Below are 23,365 nucleotides of genomic sequence, written 5' to 3'. Positions count from 1 at the left end.
GGCTGCTGGGAAATGGAGTCCGGCTACTGGCCAGATTGGCCATTTAGCCCACCCCTGGCTTAGCAGAATGATGGACCTTGTAGTCAGTGTGGTGTATATGTAGGTCAGAAAAGGATTATTCTTGCACAGGAGGTCACTGCATCACTGTTAAACCTGAAAGACAGCTTGCTAGTCTGAGCACAGAACTGAGAGCCGTTGAGCAAGTTACACTCTTTGTAAAGTGAAGATACGTTTATTTCTACTTGCTATTCTTATCTACCTCACTGAGGTGCCATGAGAATAAACATGCGCTATAATACTTTAATGCTATAAACTTTTTATAGCGTTAAAGTATTATATATACATGCAACACTAGAGCAACACAAGAAGATTGAGAGCCACTTCCCACTACCCTTAATCAAAACAGCAGCTCTCTTGGGATCCAGGACTAACTAGTTGGTACAAAGTGCAGGAAACAACCTAATAATGCTACTCAATTGATCTGATTAACACCAATAATTAGCAATTCAGTATTTTCAAATGGTGTTGGATTGTCAATCTTCTAGTCACCAAACAGAAATATACTTTGTTACAATTACTTTAGAGATACCAACTCTAAAGAAAAAGCGTATCTGTTGCCTGAGAGTACTATCAAAGGTATCAATTATGCTAATAGTTTTGTCCTAGGCACACTTGTCTCCAAATAACCATATTGAGACTCACTAATTTCACAAAAGCCAGGACACAGAGAACCAAGGGAGTATTTTTTTCAGCACAAAACTGGACCCAAACCATTTTTTTTGTAAGTGTGCACATTCAGTTGTAAACAAGTAGCAAGAAATTACCTATCATAAGAAAGGTTTGATTTTACATAGTTTCTGTTGTTCTGAGCTTCCCATTCACTGATATAATTCTCTACTCCCACTTCAAATGTTTCTGAAACAGAGGCAAAATGAATATCTGGACGCCAGACAGCAAGGCTGGGATCAGGACATTTGGAGGTCTTTTTTGAATATTTTCTCCGTTTCTTCTCATCCAGTTCATACCACATGCTCAGTAACTGAAATTAAGAGCAAATGTTAAGGAAGCCCTAGTTTATCCATCATAAGACTAAAACACAAGGAACATTTTTCCAGTTGTACATCAAACCACTGAGACTGGAAAAAGATTGCTAGTGTAACAGCAAGACAGCACCAGATGGCAGATGCACAGCACAGTCGTGCAGTTAACAAAACCTTTCTACATCCTCAGGATCTTTTATACACCGTGCATTTGACCCCAAAGGACCTTAAAACATGACACCAGCTTAACACAGATATGGCAGATATATACCAGTCACATCACCCACTGGCAAAATGCTGCCACCTCTGAAAGTGAATACTCAATTGTTTAATAGTAAGCATCAACTTCATGTAGCCATTTAGGACAAAGTGAAAAATAATCTCTTTCAGTTATAACTGGATCAGGGAGGATGGGACAATTCCCTTGCCTTCCATGGACTCAAACCAGGTATAAATTTGGCCTGTAGTAAGGAACATTACATCTTAAGCTTTATATTATATGTAGACTCATTGTTCTCAAAGTTATTGGAATTATTACTAATATTAACTTTAAAGTACGTGTACAAATCAAACCAATACCAAAACGCATAATAGATTTATCCATCTGAGCTACAGGAGCTAAAGTACACCAAACAAAGTGAAATTTAGAGAACTTCTATTCAGAACAAGAAAGCAGTCACAGCAGAACTAACTCTGCCTGGTTGAATGTGACAGATATCAATGAGATTAGCAGAGCTGCACCTGCTTACATCCCATGCCTATACATTGGCTCTTAATTAGAAGCTCATGGGGAATGGTCAGCGTGCTGGTTTTAAATTGCTATAATGCTTGAAATGCCAGACAGGTCAGCCACAGCCCTTCCATGTAAATGGGCTTCCATCCAAGCTGGCTACATGTTAGTCTTTCAGAGGGGATCTACTCTGTGGGAATGTTAAAGATCTGGTGACTTTTTGGTAAGAGCAGTTTTACCTGAGTTCTTGGCCTCTGCCTCCCACAGACACTTGGGGCACTGATAGACATGGGGAAACAAAACAAACCAAAGAACAACAACAAAAAAGAGGAATCATGTTAGTTTGACCCAGTTTGCCCACCATCTGTATAGCTAATCAGCTATTACATAAAAGCACCAAAAAGCCCTGCTGAAGCACATGATCTATACAGATGCTGCGCAAGCCAGGTCAAACTGATGTGGTTCTTCTTCTGGGCATGTGCTGTGCTTGGTGCAGGGGTGCACTGAGCTGAAAGTAAAGTGCCATTTTCCCCCCTCAAACCTGTCAGCAGCTTAGGTGGCTGCTGCACTCGGACAGCCTACCTCAAAAAGCACCTACATTTCAGTAGCTTGTGAAGTGCTCTGGGAAAAAGGATACCAATTTACACAAAAGCATTTTTTAATTATTGAGCCCTGCCTTTGAGCAGTTCAGTTGCTTTTCATATTACCTGCTGAGCGGCAGGACCTCTGCCATGTTTGGTTTCCCCTTCAGAGATCTGTTCTCTTAAACTTGCCATTTTTTTCTGTGTGAACAGCAGGAAGGCTCCTTCCCTTGCCAAAGAGCCTTGGTGCTTGGCTTGCCATTTTTTGATGGCTCTGAACTGTTGACCTGCTTGATGAGGATCCATCCTGGATAAAGCTTCATCCAAGTGCTTAGACTTCTCTATCACCTAGGAATAGACGGAAGGTAAATAAGACAAATTCATGAAGCTTGATTAATAATTAATGGAGCTCTATTAATAGCTATTAAACAGAACAGTCAAGGGATGTATCCTACGACAACCCTAAAGCAGCGACAGCGGATGCCAAGGAGGGTATGGCAGTGGATGGATTATTCTAGACACCATGCTCATAAGATTATAGGATCATAGGAAAGTAGGACTGAAAGGGACCTCACAAGGTCAAATAGTCCAGCCCCCTGCTCAAGACAGGACTGTCCCTCACTAAAACAGGCCAGCCAAATGTCTGTCTAACCTCCCCTTGAAAATTTCCAGGGAAGGAGATTCCAGTTTTTCTAGGTACCCCGTTTCAACGCTTGATCACCTTCATAGTACAAAAGTTTTTCCTAGTCTCCCACCTAAAATTTCCTCTGCTGAAGCTTGAGGCCATTGCTCCTAGTTCTGTCCCCTACAGCCAAGGAGAAAAAGCTAACTCCATCCTCTTTCAAATCCCTAAACAGTGATTATATGCTTGTTACCAGATCCCCCACCTTTTTTTCTCCAGATTAAATAATCTAAGTTCTTTTAGCCTTTCCTCAGTCATAAATCAGGCCTCTCATCATTTGTGTCACTCTGCACTGGACTCTTCCCAATCTGTCTACACCTTTCTCTAAGTGTGGGGCCTAAAACTGGACACAGTATTCCAGGCATAACTTTACCAGTGTTCATATGTTCCCCCTTTAAAGCAGTGGTGCTCAACCTTTCTGCCTGGTGAGCAAAACCTGGCAGTGCCCGGTCTGTCTATAGTTTGGATCCAGCCAGTGTTCCCAAACCAGTGCCCAGACAGGCACAGTGGGCGCCATCTGACCATGTGGAAGGGGGCAGAGGGCAGGTCAGTCTCAACACAGCTCTGCAGGGGAAAGAAGCTTCACCTGGCCCCACAGAGAGAAAGGGGATGTGACCTGGCCCTGTATGCGAGGTGGGTGGGGACAGGTTCCAACCCGGCCCCATGGGGAAGGAGGCATGGCCCAGCCCCAAAGGGAGGGAAGGAGGCATGGCCCAGTCCTGGGAGGAAGGGAGCATGGCCAGGTCCCAACCCAGCACCACAGGGAGGGAAGGGGGCATGACTTGGTGCCAATTCAGAAGCTGGAGGGGTGGGGAGAGGAGGGGTTGGTCTGGCTGCACATGAAAAGGGAATCACACCCAGGCCTAGTCCCAACCAACCACGTGGGGCTTGAGGTTTGGGAATCTGGTAGGGGAGAGGGTGGCTCCCAAATTTCCTGACCTGTAGGAAGCCCTGTGGGCCACATGCAATGGCTCCACAGGCCACATTTGGCCCGTAGCCTGGAGGTTGAGCACCCGCTCTAAAGCATATGCTGCTGCCACTGTCAGAAACAGGATACTAGGCTAGATGGATCATTGGTCTAATGCATTATGGCACTGCTTATGCTCTTACATCCTCTAAGTATCCACAGGACAAGTCCTGCTGCCCAAATGAAAAATACAGAGTAGAGTTGAAAATGGCATATGCTTGCCTACAAAATCTTTAGTTCCTGTAACAACTTATTCTATAGGGAAGTGATTGGCTCTGGTGAGGCTGCACAGTGAAGCAACGATGGATTCATATGAACTGTAGAAGTTAACGGGGAGGGCAGGAGATATGCGGATGCCTGAAGCACCACTGAAAATCAAACCGTGGCTAAAATATTCCAGTGCTAAAGACACATTCCCATATTTTAACTGAGCTATGAAACTAAAAACTATTCTAGTAGACATAGAAGAGGCATGTTCTCAGATGGTGTCCTATGAACAATTATGCCACTAAATTATAAGCAGCCAATAGTTTTCCTTTTGCTCACTTAAGCGCAGCATCTTTGTGCTCTACCTCATAGTTATCTGCAATGAAAGGAAACTGCTTGGGTTGCAGGAACGGAGTCTTAGGAATATCAAGCCCATCTTCACCATATAGGAACTGCACCACACTGCCATCGCTGTCCCGCACAGTCAGATCATACTGAACCACCAGCCCTTCCAAGTGCTTAATGATACACCTGCAAAAAAACCAGTGCTGTCAGGTACTATAAACCAACTAGATCACTACAGATTTTTAGCCTGAAATGTTACCCACAGCAGTATTTTTAATACATTTCAGGGATGATCAGAAGTTCTGGAGGTTGACTGTTACATTGTCACAGAGCAAACAGCATGAATGATTAACAATGCAAGCTTTCTGCACACTGCTCCCTCCGATAGGCATTGAATGAAACTGAAGGGATCTTGGAGAAGGGAGCAGCTCACTCCATACCTGTTTGACTCTTGGCTTCTGTGCTAAAGGTAAAGGGATTTTGACAGATGCAGATGCGCATCCTGCAGGAACAAAAATCAGACCACCAAGATCACTACACAGACTACTGTAAAATCATTCAGCATGCTGAAGAAGGTATTCTAGAATATGTCACTGGTTGTTATCATCCACTCACTTTAAAAATGGGCATATACTGAAAGGTTAACTCAGGGAGGTAAAAATGCTACATGTAATGGAAGTTTTGCCTGGGTAAAGACTAAAGCAGTGATTTTCAGTCTTTTTGGGACCAAGGCACCCCTCATTCAACTCAAGACTCCCCACAGAAAGTGCCAGCTCTTAGTTTTCACTTGTTTGTGGCTACAGAAAAAGAGTAGAGCAATTCTTCTGTTGCAAAAAAATCTCAGAAAGGCCACAATGCTGGGTGAGAATGTTTACACAATGGATTCCTGTTTGAAACCTCTGGGTTTATACCTTGTGAATCATGTTTCCATACCTAACAGTGCCAACATTATGTGGCACTTCATGTCATCCTTGAAAGGATCTCAAGGCACTCTGGTTGAGAATCACTGGACTAAAAGATATGGTAATTTGGCCCCAATCCTGCCCTGCTCCCCAAGAGACCTGTAACATGCATACTGCTTTTCCAAGGGGTTGCTTTTATTAGTGCCTCACCACAAGCATAAATCAGATGGAAAATGCACACTGGATAGAATTCCTCAGAAAGAGAACGCTTCTTTTTTAAGCACAAGGTCTAGATGATGACATGTTTTAGATCATATCCACCTTTTGCGAAACTGGACTACATTAGGGCTGTCCAACTGTGGCCCACTAGGGGTCAGTTTGCAGCCCTGGGACTTCCACCCAGCCACCACTCCCTCTATAGCTCTGGCTACAGCACCAGCTAGAGCAGGGGTGGGCAAAATACAGCCCGCGGGCTGGATCCGGCCTGTGAGGCCATTCTATCCAGCCTGCAGGCCCCTAAAAAATTTAGAAAATTAATATTTATCTGCCCTTGGTTCCTATCATTTTTTACATGAACCAAGGGCAGTAGGACCCATGGGAAGCCCAGCAGGCTCCCACAACAGCAGGACCCACATGGCCCTGCCCTCCCAGCCGGAAGCCCCAACCAGGGCTTCTGGCCTGGGAGCATGTGGCTGCCCAGTGCTGGAACTGCAGATAAGGGGGAAGTGGGGAGAAGGGCAGGGGAGGACCCCAGGCAAGGAAGGAACCCGAGGAAAAGTGGCCTGGGGAAAAGCTGAGCACAAGGGGAGGGGTGGGAGCAGCCCCTCCCCCGCCCCGTGGCCAGCGCCTTGCGCTTCAGCCACTCGCAGCCCACGTGGGGCTGCCTGTGCCTGCTCCGGACAGCCCCGCATGGGTTGCAAGCACCTGTAGCAGGGAGCACCAGCCACGGGGCGGGTGAGGGACCGCTCCTCCCCCGGGTGCAGCTTTTCCCTAGTCTCCTTCCTGGCGTGGAAGAAAGTGGCCCTTCCCCCACCCCATGGCTGGTGCCCCACGCAGCAGCCGCTTGCAGCCCACCAAGATGGTGACCAGGGAGTGGGGCACCTGTGAAGGGGCAGAGCTACCCATGTGGCCCTCGACAGCCTGCCAAAACTGCCCTTCTCCAGCTTTTGTATCCTGCTCCACTCCCTGGGCAGAGCAGTGCAGCCTGCAGGTGAGGAAGCTGGGGGCACATATATGCAGTGTTATGTATGGGGAGGCAGGGGAAGTAGAGAGCTGTCTGTGCGTGCTCAGGAGGGGGAATTTAAATTCATGACATGATGTTAAACAGGGGATAAAGAAAAGGTTGTATCCACATGCATTGCTTACTGGAGCACAGTGGTGAGACAGGGGGGAGAAGGAGCATCTACATGCGTGACTTGGTGGAGAACTGGGGGGAAGAGGGAGGAAGAAGGAATGTGTCCTCATACATGATCTAGGGTGCAGTGAGGGGGTGCACCTGGGCAGTACATGGCCCATGCTGGTGCAGCCACCGGCCACTTAAAAGCTGGGCAGCCTTGGACTAGAAGATGCACATACGCTACATATGTGAAAATACTTTTAGAAAACTGACAACTTAAAAAGCTTCAAAAAGCATTTCCAACCTGCCACTCGTACCTTTGGAGATAACCAGATCGACTGGTTTTGACTGCTGTGTCCACCAGACCTTCTCTGCCAGCCATGCAGTGAAAGAAGAACTCCTAAGATGCAAACAGAACCTTCCTGAGAAAAAAGCCAGCATCATGATGGCAGGATCCACGGTAAGGAACAGCAGTGTTGACCAATTGTATCCAATGTACGCACGCACACACGCACGGTTGGATCTCAGTACATTACGGTGCAAGGAAAGCACAGAAGAGAAACATAAACAGGCTCCCAAGTGGAGTAACTTACAGCAGGCTTGATGCCCGTGAGAAATCTGCCAGTCACAAATCCTCCAGATCTAGGGGAAAAATCATAAGGCTGAAAACAAGGTAATGATTTCCCAGATGCCATTAGTGGGGGCCTTCGTCCTTCCAACTCAATCTGGCCCAGCAAGCAGGAAATCTATATTGGAAGGAGGCAAACAGACAAGGAAGGAAATCAGGCTAAACCTGTTCTAATGGCAAAAAAGGACATTTCCGACACTACTCTTTTGTTAACATAATACGTTTAATATCCCCTTCCTTTAAACACTTTTTAAATATACGAGAACTAATTGCTGGTAAGAGATAGTGAAGCCCAGTTAGATCATGCTTGTCATTTCCTTATAATTTTTCCTTTGCTCAGCTTATGCTATTATGATTTATATTCCATTGGATCACCCTAAACAATGTATAGTTTATTCTGATGGCAGAAAGCTCTAATGCAAGATGCAACAAAACCATTTTAATTTGGAGCTGGGGTTTGTCTGTGTAATCCACTTCATTCCATCTACTACCAGGGTGTTTTCTTACTGCTACAGATCTTGCTGTTCTAAGGAGTAATGTTAAGATGAGAAATCCCATAATCTTCTCCATCATGTGATGAAGTCTTGAATCATGTTATATTTTACTAGAAGTAACCCATGTTAAAAATGTTGCCTTTCTGGCTCCAGAAGCTAACAATAAATACCAGCTTGGTTTGCTTAGAAAAACACGCAAGCAGATTTCTAGAGTAGCCTCTTGACAAATTATTCTTAGAACAAAACATGGAAACATATATACCCAAATACGGTCATGATGTCATTACCTGCATTGTATTTACAGTGGATCCTTTGGCTCCTGACTGCACCATTAGCTGCAAATTGTTCTCTGGGAAGCTCCTATGGAGACCAAGAGGCATACAAACCTGCAGGTATTGAAACATAAAGATCAACTCAAATCTCTACTTAAACCAGAAGAATTTGAAAGTAAAATTCACTATCTGTTGAAAGTAAAAATGATATCCAAGACTATCAAAATCAAAGTTACTTATAGTTACAAAGAAACCATTTTTTTATGGCACGTTCTGATGACAACCCAAAAGTTAAGAGCCTTGAAAAATCACTTTGATCTCAGAGGTAGTTCTCATTGCTACATCATAGCTGAGACGCTGACTGGGCTCTTCCTGCCAAACGTGAAAGAAGTGGATTTTAGCCTCCAGGATTGTCGGGGCTGTTTTACTGGCATTAAATCAATGTTAAGAAATTTTGCAAGCAATATTAATATATGCAGCTACTGCTCAATGCCAACCTTGTTAACCTCATTGCTGTAATTGTTTACTTCCTCCTTGAATTTCAGATCAACCACATTAAAATCCCTCTGGTCTTTGCAGAGATGAGCATCCTGCCATTTCCCTTGGACCTCCTCACATGATGTTGTTTCTGGCAAATTAAAGGCAGCTCTAACAGCCTGAAAGCAAAGAAGTCTTTTAGGTGCCAATGCAGACACAACTATAATTGCACAGGGCAGGGATTTGACATTTAAAAAGGACAAAGACTAAAACCTCTTTGCAAGATGCACTTACCTTGGTACCACAGTAGGTCGACTCTTCAATAATCTTACCTCTTTTGTGGTCTGCTCGGGGTTTGACCAAAATATCTTCAACCCCTGCAAGAGTAAAACAGAGATGCATTGTGCAATGGTTGAATCTGAACAGTGGCACATCAGGGAGTCATTTGCTGCTGAAGTTCAACTTTGATACAGTATCTACATTGTGATGCGGTCTAATCATATCACCGCATCCTATTTTCCCCACAGAATGATGCTCCTTTAATATACGTGTGTTTTTTTCCTCCTGAGTGTGACTTAACAGATTTTCAGAGATCCCATCACATGGCATGTACATTGATAGCCATGTATGCTGTTGGCAAGGTCAAAACTTTTAGACATACTAGACAGACCTTTGCCACCAGAACTACAGGAGTAACTTTTAGCAGTAGTAGGTTGTTTTCCTCTATGTGGCCCCTGCACTAGAGGGGGATGGGGGGCAGGACACTTTGCCAGTGGGTTTCACAGGTCTTTGATGTTACAGTAAAAAGGAGACTTGGGGGCTCTTCAGTTCCATTCCAGACTCTTTAGGCCAATGTATGAGAGGCAGACTCTTCTCTCCTCTATCCCATGCCTGACCTCTTTCTACTCCATTTCATCCATCCTACCTATCACATTCCTGTATCTATCACATCTTTCACTCCTTGTCCCAGTGCTACTCTCCTTACTTAATCAATCCCAATCCTCTCACCTCCATCTCCTTGTCCAGAACATCCCTGTGTCATGCTTCAGAACTACACGTTCTGATCTCCTTTCCTAGACAGCCTCAGTTCCTCCTATCCCTCAGGCTGATACAATCAGTCTCCCCAAACCTCAGGTTTCTGTTCTACCTCCTGTGAACTTCCAGTCTGTCCTTTCTGGGCCCCCATCCATTTCCATGATGTATACCCTGGTTCCTAGTCCCCAGTATCTTTGACAAACCACTGTCATATCTCCTCCCACATGTCTTGCTTCTTATCAGATGCATCTCTCTTCCTCTAGCACCTCCTTCATCACTCCCTCCTAAATCTCAACCCATCTAGTCTGGGGTGGTCAACCTGAGGCACAGGTGCCATACTGGCATGGGCAGCCTCTGTGTGTGGCACAGAGCAGATTAGGGAGGGGACAGAAAGCACAGTGGCAGATACGGCGGGGAGCAGAAAGCAGAACATCTGGTTAGGCAGAGAGCATAGATTGGTCAAAAAAAAGAGCAGCAGATTGGTGATGGAAAGAGCAAAGAGCAGAGCACTAGAGCAGGGAAAGGAAGAGGTTTGGATAGCACTAGAGGAGGGTGCAGGACTAATTTATGGTACGCATGCCAAAATAGGTTGCCCCCCCTCCACTGATCTAGGCAGTCCATCTTCCCCTGGCACCTCAATCTTCTCCCATTCACTGCATCTGCCAGTTCCAGTCTCTTTTCCTCAGCAAACATAAGCTTAGCTTTCCTCTCCCTGTCACCACCTTCCAGTCCCTGACTACTAGTCCCAATCTGTATACTTCCCTCTGCAGAAGTTCATCTCTTCATAGACATTAGGGCTGGAAGGGACCTCAGAAGTTTATCGAGTCCAGCTCCCTGCCCCAGGGGCAGGAAGTCAGCTAGGGTCATAGGATCCCAGCAAAGTAAACATCCAATCGACTCTTAAAGGAATCCAGAGTAGTCCCAAACCTCTCAGCCTCTCATCATAAGGCCTGTTATCCTGACCTCTGATCATGCGCGTGGCTCTCCTCTGCACCGCCTCAAGCTTCTCCACATCCTTTTTGAATTGTGGAGCCCAAAATTGGACGCAGTACTCCGGCTGCGGCCTCACCACGGCTGAGTACAGCGGGAGGATGACATCCTGCAATTTGCTAAAGAAGCATCTATGGATGTAAGCCAGAGTTTTGCTCACTTTGCCAGCTGCAACAACACATTGGTGGCTCATCTTGTGGTCAATCATGACCCTCAAGTCCCTTTCGGACGTGGTGCTAGCAAGCATAGCATTGTTGAGCCTATAAGTATGCTGAGGGTTTTTCTGACCAAGGTATAGTACCTTGCATTTTTCGGAGTTGAAGGCCATCAGGTTTTTGTCCACCCATTTTCCAAGCCTGTCAAGGTCGGCCTGGATCACCAACCTGTCCTTGGGTGTGGACGCTTTTCCTGAAAGTTTGGTGTCATCAGTGAACTTGGCCAGTCCGCTTCTGACACCAAGGTCCACATCATTAATGAAGATGTTGAAAAGGACAGGCCCAAGAATGGAGCCTTGGGGGACCGCACTGGTCACAGCGCACCACAATGACTGACTTCCGTCAACTACCACTCTCTGGGTCCGACCTCGAAGCCAATTCCCCAGCCAGCGGACTGTGATGTAGCTGAGGCTGCAATTGGCCAGTTTTTCTATAAGATGATCGTGGGATACCAGATCGAAAGTTTTTTGTTTCTTTTTTGTTTTGTTTTTTAAAGTCGAGATATATGACGTCAATCTCTTCTCCCTTGTCCAGGTGATATGTCACCAGGTTGTAGAAGGAGATGAGATTGGTCAGGCAAGACCTAGCCACAACAAACCCAATCCGGCTATTCCTCAAGAAGTTGCCTTCAGCCAGTTTGTCAAGAATGGTCTCTTTGATGATTTTTTCCAAGATCTTCCCGGGGGTGGAAGTCAGGCTGACAGGCCTGTAGTTCCCTGGATCTACTATCCTCCCTTTCTTGAAGACAGGCACCACATTGGCCTTTTTCCAATCTTCAGGCACTTCGCCTGAGCGCCACGAGTTCTTGAAGATCCATGCCAGTGGCCGAGCCATGATGCTTGCCAGCTCCTTAAGTACCCTGGGGTGTAAGCCATCTAGGCCAGCTGACTTGAAGGTGTCCAGCTTCTCAAGGTTTCCATCACATGGTCAACACTGATGAAGGGTAACAGTTCACCCTCACCCTGGCCATCCCATACCGTATTGAGCAGGGCCATCCCTTGGGGCTAGTGAAAAACAGATGCAAAATACCCGTTGAGCAGGTTGGCTTTTTCCTGGCTGTCGGTTGTCGGTTTACCCATATGGTTTAGCAGGGGTCCAATGCTACCCTTGCTTTTCCTTCAGCTCCCCACATATCTAAAAAAGGACTTTTAATTGTCCTTGATATGTGTAGCCAGTGTGAGTTCAGTCGCAGCCTTGGCTTGCCTGGTTCGCTCCCTACAGGTCTGGACCAGTGCACAGTACTCCCCTCCTTTGGGGTGGATCCAGTCCTCCATCCTTTATAGCTCTTTCTTTTTAGTCACAGAAGGTCCGCTAGTTCCCTGCAGAGCCAAGGGGGCTGCTGTGCCCTTTTGCTGCCTTTCCTCCGAGACAGGATAGGCATTGCTTGTGCTTTCAGGATCACTCCCTTGAGGAGCAACCACTCTTCCTGAACTCCCCTCCCCTTTGGGTCATCGTCCCTTAGGGCCTTGCCAACAAGCCTCCTGAGCTTGTCAAAGTCAGCTTTCCTGAAGTCAAGGACTTCTGCTTTGCTGACTGACTTGCCTGCTTTACGGCAGATGGTGAAGGTGATCAGCTCATGGTCACCGTCTCCCAGCTTCCCTTCGATCGTTAGGTTGCTAATTAAGTCACCCCCTGTTGCCAGTACCAGCTCGAACAGCACTTTGCCTCTCATCAGTCCATAAACTTCTTGAGTCAGATAGAGCCCATCCACACACAAGGAAGCCTTGGAACCGTTCAGATGTGGCCAAGTGCTCTTCCCATGAGATGTCAGGGTAGTTAAAATCTTCCATGACAAGCATGCACCGGGAGTGTGCAGCCTCAGCCAGTTCCCTGGCAAATTCCTGGTCAAGCTCTTGATCCTGGCTAGGAGGTCTGTAGTAGACCCCCACCATTGTGTCCCCTGTGCCTTGTTCGCCACGGATTTTGACCCAGAGAGTCTCCAATCATCCCCGCCTCGGTGCCAATGTCAGCTTGCAGGGATGCGTAGCTTTCCTTGACATAGAGCGCTACCTCCCACCCCTTTTGTCCACAAGATCTCTCCTGTACAAAGTATAGCTGTCTATACCTGTGGCCCAGTCATAGGTGGAGTCCCACCAGGTCTCCATTATCCCTATGAGATCGTAACCCTTTTGGTTTAGCAGGAGGACCAGTTCCTCCTGTTTGTTCCCCAAGATCCTGGCATTGGTGTACAGGCACATAAGTGTCCCATTGGGGGCCCCTGCCTTCCCTACAGATCACCCTGGGGCTGGGGTAAGGGTGGTTTTCCTTAAATGCCTTAGCCTGCTGGGTTTATAAAAACTGCCCAGTGGGCTTGCAGTGGCAGTACTCCCCCCATCCCCCAGTGGGCTCAGTTTAAAGCCCAGTCGAGCAGGCCAGTCAGTCTGGCTGAGAAAAGCCTCCTCCCCAGTGGAGTGAGGTGGAGGCCATCTCTTCGCAGCAGCCCACTGCCTCCCTCACCAAAGAGTGGGCTGTAATCATGCAAGTCGAAGCTTTCTTCTCCCTTCTGCACTCCCCCCCTTCACATTGCCTGGACCCAGAAGTGGCATTAAGAGCCAACAAGACTGTTTTATTGTTTTCAGTGCCAGTGACGAGTTCTGACCGGTAGCTGCCCAGAGTTGCTATTTGGAGCAAAGCCCTGCTCAGTCCCAGACTGTGGCATGTTCAGAGCAGATGAAATCTTCAAGGAATTTAAGCCGTGAAGCTAGGGCAAGAATCCATCAAGCATGTGGGAACTAAAACATTTCAGTGGCTAATAAGGTAACCAAACGGGATCACAATGGATTGCAGCAAGCATATCTGACTAAAAATCTAATCAAGTGCCAAAGGCCAAACACCTACCCAAAGCAAGGGGGCCTTAAGGTTTCTCAGATAAAAGGTCTTTAGAATTTTCTACCATGAATGTAACATGCTGAATGGATCTGGCTGAGCAGGGGGCAACAACTAGCCTAAGGCAGAAATAACCTACAGGAAGTTTCAACCCAAATGGTTTAATCTGACAAAGTTCTAAGAAACTGAGTAGTGTCGTATAATCCAAAGTGCTGGGCACTCTTAATTGGCAGTGCTACCAGCTACATGTATAAGAAAGGGGAACGGAGTAAAGAGATGCTGCTCCCTACTGCTATCTACTGGAAGCATGGCTTGACTTGTTTCAATTTAAGTGACTGTATAGGGCTACAGCATACAGAAAATTTAAAACCTTATACTACTACACAAGCATCCATGTTTCACTGATATAACACAATCCTATAAAAATCAACTCTGCTACTTCCCCAGGAGGACAGAAACGATTACACTGTTATGGTATGTAGAGATGGATTGAATGCCCAATAGCGTAATTTTTTTTTTAAATGATTTTCCTGAACAGGCACAAAAGAAATCCCTAATCTAACCGTTAAACAACAGAATAAATGAAAGATTTTCTTGCTAGCATTTCTGAACATGTCAGTAGCTTCAGTTACGTAGCTATTTTTTCTTTTTCACATACATTTAAAAAAACATGATTTGATCAGAACCAAGTTGTACCAGAAGCCTGTGCCATAGCGCATCAAAAGTGAAGACAGAATTCAGTGAGACGCACATCATTTCTTTCTAATGGTCAGAAAGGAAATCATACACTAAACAGAAAAATCATGCAAGTGAACAGCTGTCAGATTCAAGGGCATAACATCCTGTAGAAAATAATTCCATAGCACACTTTCTTTTTATTATACACACTGATCTCAGCTTTATACTTCAGGAACAGCTGCAACAGCAAGAGGGCTAGTTTGCTTTTGCTACACTCACCCATTGTAAATCCTCTGTAGAGTTGCAGGTAGGCAGTGAAGAGGCGAGCTAGACAGGTAAGCACCTTGCCACTGGTTTCACCACCATAAACTTCATGGCAACAGTGGACCAGGCCAAAAGCAGAGCTGCCATAGTGTGCCTTGTCCAAGACCCCACAAAGTAACTCCCCTTCTCTGATGACAACCTGGTGGGCAGAATGAGATGACAGATTTAAACAACTAAAGAATAGCCGTTTTGATTGTGGGCAGGATATGATTCCGACTACAAATTCTTCGGTACAAATTTAAAATAAACCATGATCATGAGGAAAAAACGTCTAAGACAGAAAAAGTTTGAGATTAATATCTTCCAGCAAAAAACTATTAAAAATAAAAAAGTCAAAGTTTCCAAAACACTTAAGCACGAAAAGTGAGATTTGGATAGAATTTAGATGCCTAATCCAAGAATGTGAACCACAATACCTCCACCTAACCACTACATATCAGAAAGGCTGTAGGTACCCAAACTTTTTGCCAGTAAAGTTCACGTGCCTGCAATGTTGTGCAAATGCAAGCCCAGAACTGCCACCATCCACATGTAGCTCTTACTTTAGCCCATCTGGGATCCTCGAACTAGCTGCCTCTGCACCTATGTCCGAAGGGGTCTGATCCGAGAGATTCAGACCATAGGATCTGTCACATCCTCTTTCTGACATTTCTTGTAATATGGCTTCGGTACTCCCCTCCTTACCTGGTATCAAAAAAGCATACTGCCTTTGTGAATACCAAGGCTTGACTCAGGGTTAAGAGTTTCTACTTTGGAAGCTGGGCACCTACAACTTAGGCATGGTAACTTTCAAGTCTCCATGTGCAAGTCTCTTGGTGAATCAGGCCTTAGCACTTCCTTAATACTTTTGGAAAGTGCTTTACCAACAAGGCATCCTCCAAGCACATAGAAGACAGCTCAGTTTCCCCAGACTGAAAAACAACAAGACAAAGACAAAACTCAAGTACAGAGAGAGGTTAAAACAAAGCCCTGGACTAGAAGTAAAGTGTTGCCTGGCTCCCAGACCCACCCATTCTGAGCAGGAACTTTCTTTTCCTTCAGAAGATTCTCTTGTGCCTAACAACAAATTTAGGACAGTCTCTGCACCCACTTAGTCACACAATCGTACCTGAGATTCACACATTGAATTCAGCCCAAGAATCCTGTTCGCAGGCCCTTTCACCCAGGCTTTTGCCCCAATCTGAGCTTTCCCGGACAAATTCAGCGGGATGTGATTTTCTGGGATTACGTTTATTAGCAACGTAGAAACAACCTGCAAGAAAACAGTAGACGAGATTAACGAACTGTCAGGAGCCATGAACGTTTTAGATCTTCAAATCACTGTGAATACCTCCATTCATACTGTACAAATCCTTGTTTTTCAGCCTTTATCCTGTTGCATAAAACTACCAGTCTTAAATCTATAGGGCATGAATAGTGCTTGGTTACCCACTACCTTCAGAAGTACAAAGAGCTGATGCTGTTGTTTACCCAGAAGTGGATGGTGCCCCCTACACTTTTAAAAAATGGCAAAGAAAGGAAAAATTTGATGGGATTTTTTAAGAGATCCCTTTGTGACTGCCTCTGGGTTGCTGTGTATTTTGCTTCCTCCCATCCCCACCTTACTGTGTCCCAATCTTTTGTCTTAAGTTTCCCACCAAGGAACCTGCTGAATCAGTTTTGTGACACTGATCACTCCACCAGGGGTGGCGACAATCTTTAAAAGGACTGGGCTACAACAGCAGTTTTCAGAGGTTGCCTGCTTCTGGTTGGAGCCAGGTGATGAGGTCAAAAATGGTATTTAAGGGTCAGGTCACCTGGTCTGGGGGCTTCCTCCAGGGAGGCATTTTGGAAACACAAACAGCAGCATGGGCTTCCAGAATCCTCTGAATGTGTATGTAAGTAGCTTACCTAAAATTCAGCCAGTAAATGAGGGTTATGTATCTTTAGCTGCACATTAAAAGGGCCAACAAGCCCATTCTGTTTTGCTCAAGGTGGTTTTTTTTCTACTACTCTTCTATCTTGTACTCCTTCTCCAATCTCCCTCTCTCCGATTAATAAAAACTAATCTGTTACACCACACCTAGCTGTGAATGCTTGAGAGGAAGGACAAGCCTTCTCGCTCCTAGCAGAGCTTGGGTGATTATTATCTGATTCTGTCGTACCTAAAAAAATCCTGGGTGGTTCCAGGCTATAAGAAGCACCCAGAAGTATTACCAGTAGGCAAAGCACCCCAAGGTCTGTAGGGTCTGTGTACCCCATGCTGCACAGGGCCCTAACAGACCAGACCAGACCAGACCAGACCAGACCAGACCAGACCAGAGCAGAGCCTGGGTGGTGGCAGTAATTACCCTAGGCTTGTGGGTATGCTCTGGAAAGGGGGTCAGCCAGATGTAGGTGCCCTAGGGGAGACACCCAAAGCGTGGTTTTGGTCAGGCACAGTGAGGCAGGTGGCTCAGCGTAGTAGTGCCCCTTACTGTCCTGCCACAGGATTTGTGAGAAAAACAATATTGCTGCAATTTTAACCTCAGTTTTATTTCTTAAGACTTTATACATTAAAAGAATATATGGTATTACTCTACAGAAATGAACTCTTACGTGCTGTAGTTTACAGTGGTATTACTGCAGCACGTTGTAGTATTTTGATATTTTATTTATATTTTATACAGTGTATTTTGTTTTTACGCTTCCTTACCATTGTGTGCTGGTGTCATTACATTTTTAAATAAGCCACAGGTCAGAGACTATTTGCAAGTGTCACTGTTGAAAGCCTGAATACTAAAACAATCAGCACTAGTGTACCTTCCCTATTTTGCTGTGGGTCATAGCAACTGGAAAAAGGTTTCAGCCCTCTGAAAAGTGTAGATATCCATCCTTCTAATAGTGTATATTTGATATTACACTGACCCACTATTGATTTCAGCAAAAATGCCCCAAAATAGATAAGATTTTGCCTGTCAAGTTTAAATTTAGGCGATTCAAATTTAGCTTCCCTTGTTCCATCATGAGTAATTGTATTTATTATGGACAACCAGAGAACACTGAAGTATGAATAGTGCATAAGAAAAAAATCTTCAGAAGCAGGATGTTTATGAAAAACTGCCTCGAAGACGGTCTATCCAAGAAAAAAGTAAGTTAGCGAGGAGTCATTTCAGTTCTCCGTGGCCTTCCTCATATCATATATCTAATTATCACCATAAATGATGGTGTAACACTGCCAGGAGTAAAAGCTAAAATGCAGTTCCCAATCTGATAACATTAAGGGAAACAGAACTGGGCATACGCAGGAAAAAAGTCACAAAGCATGCGTGCATGTGTTGCCTGTAACTGAGCCCGTTTTTCAGCAACCCTGGCTGATCCTCATTTCAATTATAATAGTATACTTAGTTCCGAGCCATCTGTATCCTAGATAAACCAATGAAGTCTTAACTACCTGTTTTCCTGTCCATAACTCTTGTGGTTTCATGATGGCAGGTGGAAGAATTTTTACTCTTCCTTTTTTGTCTGTCAGCCCTCGATAGACCAGCTCCATATACTGCTCCCTCGTGAAAAAGCAGCCTCGAATCGTCATACTGGCACCAGAGATCATGTGGTCCTGGATCAAACCCGCCAGCGGTTTGCCATCCTGAGGGATACAAATAAGAGGTAATTGGAAGAAATTACAAAATTAGTTCAATTTTTAAAAAGTATAAAAACACCAATGTCCTGGGTGAGTTCTTTATGGTAATATGTTCTCTTCCTCCACCAATTATCTCCTGAACATTATGATTTAAAGGGTATGGTTAACATAAAACTCATTTAAAAAAAGGATAAAGTTAAGGAAGTCAAGGGTGGGGCGGGGGAAGAGTTTACTGGCAACAGTAGGTAGCCATGGTCCATGACTCTTACACCCACATCAGTTTATTGACCTTGATCCAAAGAATGTGAAGAGACATTTAGCAAAGCAAGCAGCAAGTTATAATAGTAGAGGAGCAGAAAGCTGGTGTCAGAAGAAAAGATATAAATAAAGACAACGGAAGATCAAAGGTATCCATTTTCTGGAAGCAGGAGTGAACAGTGAGGACAGAGGGCAAGGTGGTGGTGGTGAACAGTGAGGACCTGCACCAGAGAATGGAAGGAAGACCAGTAACAGGAGAAGAGGACAGTGTTCTGATGGTGGATGTTCTTTCCCAAAGGGAGCAGCTGAGTTTGGGGAGAGAAATGGGAGAATGGGGGAATACTGCCTGGGAACATGTGGGAAAGGCAAGGAGGAATCATGTCTTTCACTGAGGGTTTATTTACCTTGGGAACAAGATACTGCTCATCGGTACAGGCTAAGGTGTACGCTTCAGCTCGGCCCAATTCACTCTGAGGAAAATGAGCATTCATTTCATCACCATCAAAGTCAGCATTGTAGGCTTTGCAATTGGCATAGTGAAGCCTCAGCACCTTCTCTCCAGGCAGGATTCTGGCGCGGTGGGCTTGGATAGAGGGCCTATGAAGGGTAGGCTGACGGTTCAGTAAAAGGACATCTCCATTTTTAACATGGCGGCACACCTATGAGAGAGTTTTAATGTCATTTAGTTATTCATGAACATATTTCTATTTAAAGAAAAAGTAATTTAAAAGCACCTGTGCGAATGAAAGCAGTTTTTTTCCCCACTATTATTCTGCATGCCATAAAGAGGAAGCTTTCAAAACTGTACCATATGCAATAGGAAAAGAAGTGAGAACACGGGAACACCGTCATTCCACGCATCCTAGAACAAGACAGCGTGGACAGGGTGCAGGACTGGACACCAGGAACTCCCAAATTCTCATTTCACTTTTGACCTCAACTTATTGTGCAAACCTGACCATAATACCTAACACTGCTGCACCTTCCCTGTCAATAAAAAGGTCCTACTGATCATTGATAACAGGGCTATTGATGATTAAACTGCTTGTACTATAAACACTTACTGTGTGTTCACCATTTTTTACTTTAAGGTTTCAACAGCCTTCAGAATTCCAGGAGATAAGCTAATCTCCGTAAAGTTCAGTTTGCCATATTTCTGCACGAAGTGCCTTCCTGACTGGGGCTATGCTCAGCCTATATTTCAATGGTGAACTCAAGTTTTACTGCTTAGTTTGCTAGCCACTTTCAATCACAAGAAGCCAACAGGAAATTCTGAAAGTTCCTATATATAATAGACAACTCCAACTGCTCCATGACAGAAGGAATCAAAGGTCACTGGAATGTCCCCACCCTCTGGGGTGAAAGCAAACAAAAATCACATTAAAAAAATAAATAAATAAATAAATTGGGAAAATACTTGAACTCTTGACTCAAATGACTGTCTGGTGAGGGTTCCAACTTCTAACTTGCGTCACAGGGCCTGCGAGCAAGCTGGGTGGTTTCCTTTCCCACCTTTCCCTGTGGAAAGTGGAAAGGGTTGGACCAACAGCCAACGACATTGTAAAATCTCAGGCATATAAATTATAGTGCTTTAGCACAAAGTGAACTTTTGATTGTCCTCGCCTGTAGTATGGCTTGGCAATATCTTGGGAGATTTCAGAACTGTTGCCAAACCACTAATACCCGAGCCCTGCCCTCTCCTAACTCAAAAAAGCAGTAGGTTTTCCCTAAATAACTATTAGAATGCATGCTTTTGTGTGGGCCTTGGAAGGAGTCCCTAAACCTCCAAGTATATACGAAAGCATATATAAAGAACGTTTCTTTATGGAAATAGCAGGGTGGGAGGAGGATGGTAGAGAGGAAAGTTGATTATCCTCAATATTCACTATCCTGCTTAAGGAACTTTCCAGGGGTATTTTAATTCAGCCAGAACCAGCTGTATTCTGTACAAGCTTTCTAATATAATTCTATGGTGCACCTTACTGCACTGTCAGTGTCTCACACTTGAGTGTATTTAGCTTTCCAGCTCCCCCATAAGCTAGTGAACACTGCTCTCTCCATTTTACAGAGAGATGAAGCACACAAAAAGGCAAAATCCATATTGGTCCCTTAGGTGACTCTCCAGAAAGGCATCTGCTGCTAGGATGGTTGTTCAAATGAATCCAATTAGCTACAAAGACAATGGAGAGTCAGGTGCTTCCAGAGGGTGATTCAAAGAGCCCAGATGCTGACCAAGGAGCTAACCAAAAGCCAGCCAATTGGAAACTAAGTGCAGGGGTGTTCCTGAAATCACCCCTCTCTTGAGAGCTTAGGCATATGGCTGAACGTGACACATTAAACACCTCCAGCCACTCCAAATGACCTTTTCTAGGCACAGGTGCCTTGGTAGGCTCCCTCCTCCCCGCTGACTTCTGGTTCCAGTTTTTAAAAAGATCATTTATGGAGGTTTTAACCCACAACCACCTACTTCAAACAGTCCACAGAACAAGGACTGGACTATAGCCCCTTCTTCAGTCAAGTGCCCCAAGCACTAGGCTACAAAGACAAGTTTCCTCCTTTTTGTTCTCTTTCTGGTCTCATGAGTCTCATCATTGTGGCTTCACCATGGTCCATATTCTTTAGGTGGAGAGTGCCCCCACCCAAATTCTAATATCATAAAAGCCATAGTCAGTCCATCTGTCTGTCTGTCCATAACAACCAATGGAAACAACCAACCAGAGTGCAAATACAGCATTCGGACAGGAGGTGGTGGCGCAGCAGAGCACTGCCATGATGGTGGGGAAACAGGGGACGGAGCGGGGGCGAACACCCCCCTTGCTCCTTGGAGGTGGCAGCGGCAGCAGGTAAGGCAGGGGGCCATGCCGGGCCTAGCCTGGCCCCAAAACGGAGGATATGGGGCGGGGGGCTAGGCCCCGCAACAGCAGCAGGAAAGGTGGGAGGGGGTGGACCCAGCATCGGCCCCACAACGGCAGCAGGCAGGTCTGGCCCCGCAGTGGAGTGTGGGAAATGGGGAGCACCACCCCCTGCTCTGTGGAGGAGGCAGCGGCACGAGGGGGGGAAACAGGGTTGGGATTGTCGCGGCGAAAGGGGCAAACAGGGTCAAGCCCAAATTGGGAGGGGTTGGGGCAGATGAAGGAAGTGGGGGTACAGGCCTGGATGCTGGACTCTGTCCCTACTGGCCCCCCTGTTGGGGGTGGGGGAAGCGGTCCTGGCCCCGAAGCAGCGGGGGCAAGAGTGGGGGGAGTGAGCCTGGCCCCGGGCCTCTGTCCCCACCCCACCCAGCAGGCGACGGAGTGGAAGGGCCAGCAGTGCTGGTCCTGTCCCCCCACCAGCACCAAGGCCAGCGCCACTGGCCCCAGCCCCACAACTCTGCAGGTGGGAGCTATGGAGCAGACAAAGGAGGGGTGGGGCCAGCAACACTGGCCTCGTCCCCCCCCTGCTCCCTGCAGGCTGCAAAAATGGAGAAGATGGGAGGCAAGGACAGCACTGCTGTCCGCATGCCCCCGGCCCTGCAGGCATGGGCGACAGAGTGGACAGGGCCAGCACACCGAGGTGCAAGGCGGCCCAGCCCCAGCCCCAAAGTGACAGGGGGGAAAGGGGAAGCGGTTCCAGCCCCGAAGGTGGGAGGGGGGAGCGGGGCTAGATGCAGGCCGCTGTCCCTGGCTGCTCCAAACCTCACCCTTCCCTGTCATTTCTGATGGGCAACTGGCTAGTTATTCAATAAGCATGATGGTTAAAGCACCCTCACAAGGCATGGGTTTGAATCTATACTGGCTGAGGACCTAGAAGCCGGGTCTCCCACTTCCTAGGTACGTGCTCCAACTACTAAGCCATTATACAATAAGTTAACACTGCCACCACCACCACGCCCTCTGTCCTCTTCAAGCAGCCATGTTTTGAATGGCTTGCTGTTGTGCTCCATATAAACTCACTATGGTCAGTCTGAGTTAGGTGTCCTCAGAGAGTGCCTGCTAGATTAGGTCTGTCAAGGAATTTGGGTGAAGTTTAAGCATTAGTACACATCTGTTATGGATTATAGTGGAGTTTAGGCAGAACTTTGGCATCTAACTGGTCAGACTGGATCACTTCTGAAAATGCAAGGAAGCTCAAGTTTTGTCGTCACCAATAAAACTTTCATCTAAGACACTGGCACCAAATGAATTTAGGCACCAAAGTTTAGTGGTCACTGGATCAGCATTGTTTTGGGTGGCTTTCTGAAATCCTGACACTTAAATTCTGTCCCAAATCCCATTTATTCACTTAGTGGGCCAACCTAGATACCACCCTAAGTGGTGTGCCCAGTGTTTGTGTCAGAGCAGAGACTTGAACTTTTCCAACTGTAAGAAGAATCACCCTGCATCTGTTCCACAGTTAATCTAGTCAGGGATCATTTGAAATCTTATCACGGTCTTGGGTTCAGATTGAGATTTCTCAAAGACCTAGGATTCTGTCTGTAGGTTACCAAAGCCAGATTTTCATGTCTTTTAGCAAAACTGCTAGTACCTAGGATTTATCTTGGATCTATTTTAAAATAATTTCCTTTAATTCAAGAACAGTAAAGGTTCTCAGAATCTCAGGACCTCTAATTATATTTAGGAGTGACCTTGTGCTATACATACTCTCAATAAAAGGACAGTATTTCTGTGAGCCCCTGACTCTCATTGGGAGTTCCAACAAACATACAGTGGCCCACTTTTTAATCTTTCATAGCTTCAACAGAACAAGCTATTCATAGTTTCATAGTTGGTAGGGTCGGAAGGGACCTGAGCAGATCATCAAG

General features: G+C 45.8%; 1 protein-coding gene across 1 annotated transcript in view; it reads right to left on the bottom strand.

Annotated features, from left to right (window-relative positions):
* The window catches only part of POLR1A (RNA polymerase I subunit A), a 64,245-nt gene that overhangs the window by 18,089 nt on the left and 22,791 nt on the right, over positions 1 to 23,365 (bottom strand). The window contains exons 13-24 of the mRNA XM_006028651.2: positions 18,990 to 19,244; positions 18,142 to 18,333; positions 15,838 to 15,981; positions 14,685 to 14,868; positions 8,956 to 9,038; positions 8,682 to 8,840; positions 8,200 to 8,298; positions 7,384 to 7,536; positions 7,108 to 7,190; positions 4,573 to 4,738; positions 2,478 to 2,699; positions 825 to 1,039 (exon numbers count right to left, since the gene is read on the bottom strand). Of these exons, the coding sequence (XP_006028713.1) occupies positions 825 to 1,039; positions 2,478 to 2,699; positions 4,573 to 4,738; positions 7,108 to 7,190; positions 7,384 to 7,536; positions 8,200 to 8,298; positions 8,682 to 8,840; positions 8,956 to 9,038; positions 14,685 to 14,868; positions 15,838 to 15,981; positions 18,142 to 18,333; positions 18,990 to 19,244 (1,955 nt within the window). The remainder of the gene's footprint in view (positions 1 to 824; positions 1,040 to 2,477; positions 2,700 to 4,572; positions 4,739 to 7,107; positions 7,191 to 7,383; positions 7,537 to 8,199; positions 8,299 to 8,681; positions 8,841 to 8,955; positions 9,039 to 14,684; positions 14,869 to 15,837; positions 15,982 to 18,141; positions 18,334 to 18,989; positions 19,245 to 23,365) is intronic.

This window comes from Alligator sinensis, unplaced genomic scaffold, assembly GCF_000455745.1.
Source record: "Alligator sinensis unplaced genomic scaffold, ASM45574v1 scaffold656_1, whole genome shotgun sequence".
Taxonomy (NCBI): Eukaryota; Metazoa; Chordata; order Crocodylia; family Alligatoridae; genus Alligator; species Alligator sinensis.
Note: the sequence above shows the minus strand (reverse complement) of the source record. Positions and strands in the feature narration are given on the sequence as shown.